At 43.3% G+C, this 2,185-nt stretch overlaps 1 protein-coding gene across 1 annotated transcript; it reads right to left on the bottom strand.

The window, feature by feature from the left end:
- Positions 1-864: 864 nt before the first annotated feature.
- On the bottom strand, positions 865-1,908 carry LOC133744487 (uncharacterized). Its single transcript, XM_062172590.1, has one exon. It carries the CDS (start codon positions 1,906-1,908, stop codon positions 865-867), a length of 1,044 nt encoding a protein of 347 aa, XP_062028574.1.
- Positions 1,909-2,185: the final 277 nt, after the last annotated feature.

Here is a 2,185-nt window from a genome sequence, read left to right as displayed (position 1 = left end):
GAGGATCGGCCCGTGCAACGCCGGCACGGCCAAGATCCGGTCGGGTCGAATGCTAGGCTCTGGGGGGCTTCGATCCACGTCTGGGGGCAGCGGCGGTGCAAGGGGAGGCCACCAGGCGGCTGGGCGTGGCACGGCGAGTCCGGAGAGGGCCGGGTCGTGGCCGGAGGACGCCGGAGGAGGGCGATGGGTCCGGGTCGGGTCAGTCGGGTCGGCTGCGTAGGGAGGAGAGAGAACGGAGGAAACCGGGGGCCAAAATGCAAAATTTGCATTTTTTCGTCCTTAATGAATAAATCTGATATTTTTCCTATTTATAGAAAATTCCCAATTTTCAAATATTCATAACTTAATCATACGAACTCCGAATATTGCGTTCCACATGTCCACGAACTCGTATCGACGAGCTCTACAACTTTCATGAAGGGAGTTTTCCCAAATTTTGAACGTATAAAAAGTCAACTTTGTTGACCCCCTAAAAACGTTCGTTTTCGAAAATAAAATCGTTCGAACTAATTCCACAACTTCTCCAAGCTTCGTACTCGCTCCTACTATCGTGAAATCATTTCTAAAAATCCACGGAATTTAATTTGGATTTTCCGGGGTATTACACCAAAAACTGGGGAACTTATAACGAACCATAATTATATACCAGTAGGAGTAATGGTCATAAAAAAAACATGGTAAATCAAACTGTTCGGGAAAATATATATAATAGAATAGAAACATTCTTCTTTTATTGAACTTCCAAACTAGAGAGAAAAATACAACTAAAAAAAACATCCAATTTAGAGACCAAACCAAAGAGAAATACGATCGACTAATGCGAGGAAAACATAAAAGAAAAAGTGCCTAAGCATAGGCTGACAACTAGTTGTCGTCAAGGACTCCACCACTAGTCATATCATCAAAATTGCTTCCATTGTTCGCAAAAAAATCTGAGACATCAAGCGGAGTAATGTCCATAGGCTCAGATGAATCCCAAGGGTCAGAGTGGTCAATGTAATTTGTCTCCACATTTTTCTTTTTTAAGGAAGCTTTGTAGAGTGCCACCAAATGGTCTTCTGCACGACAAGTGCGAGCCCAATGGCCTTTACCACCACATCTAAGACAAACACTGTCTTCATTTTTATGAGTTTTGATCATCTGACCATTTCCTTTAGTAATCTTGGCATTGTTCCTTGGGCCCAACTGCTGGTTGTAGCCCCCACGAGCTTGACCATTTTGTCGACCTTGACCACGTCTATGACCACGGTGACGGGCTTTGCCATGCCTTCCACCATGTTTATTGCCATGACCACTAGTGAAAGTAGCATTCGCTTCAGGGAATGGTTGTGATCCTGTAGGGCGAGACTGATAGTTCTTCATTAAGAGTTCATTGTTTTGCTCAGCCACCAGAAGACAAGAGATGAGATCAGAATATTTGGTGAATCCTCTTTCTCGGTATTGCTGCTGTAAGACCATATTTGAGGCATGAAAGGTGGAGAAGGTCTTTTCAAGCATCATGGCCTGAGTTACAGTTTCTCCACAAAGATTCATTTGGGAGGTGATCCTGAACATGGCGGAATTATAATCTATCACAGAATTATAATCTTGAAGGCGCAGATGCGTCCATTCATAACGTGCCCTAGGGAGCACAACAGTCTTTTGGTGAGCGAACCTATCTGCCAAGCCTGTCCATAGCTCAAGTGGGTCTTTGACAGTTAAGTACTGGTCCTTCAATCCCTGATGGAGATGGTGGCGCAGAAAAATCATAGCCTTAGCTTTATTTTGCGGGGAAGCTGAGTTTCCTTCCTTGATTGTAGGCCCAAGGTTTTGGACTTCGAGATGAATCTCTGCATCAAGGGCCCAAGACAGGTAGTTCTTGCCAGAGATGTCAAGGGCGACAAAATCCAATTTTGCCAAATTCGTCATCTTCCTGCCACAATGAAGATGAGGTATGTTAGGATCCATATATAGTGTTAGAACTACAGGTTCTTAACAAATAAGTAATCAATATCGAAACTTCAGGTTCGAAAAAAAAATAAAGTGAACATTGGATCGCAATTATATGCACTAAACTTCAGGTTCGTGTTCTTATGATTAGAACTTCAGGTTCTAAAATTCCGTATTTTTTAACTTCATGTTCAAACGGATATGTACTCGAAACTTCTGGCTCGAGTAGCAGTAGTGAAACTTCAGGTTCACTTGT

This window comes from Rosa rugosa, chromosome 4 (assembly GCF_958449725.1).
Source record: "Rosa rugosa chromosome 4, drRosRugo1.1, whole genome shotgun sequence".
Classification (NCBI taxonomy): domain Eukaryota; kingdom Viridiplantae; phylum Streptophyta; class Magnoliopsida; order Rosales; family Rosaceae; genus Rosa; species Rosa rugosa.
This window is presented reverse-complemented; position numbering and strand designations above follow the sequence as displayed.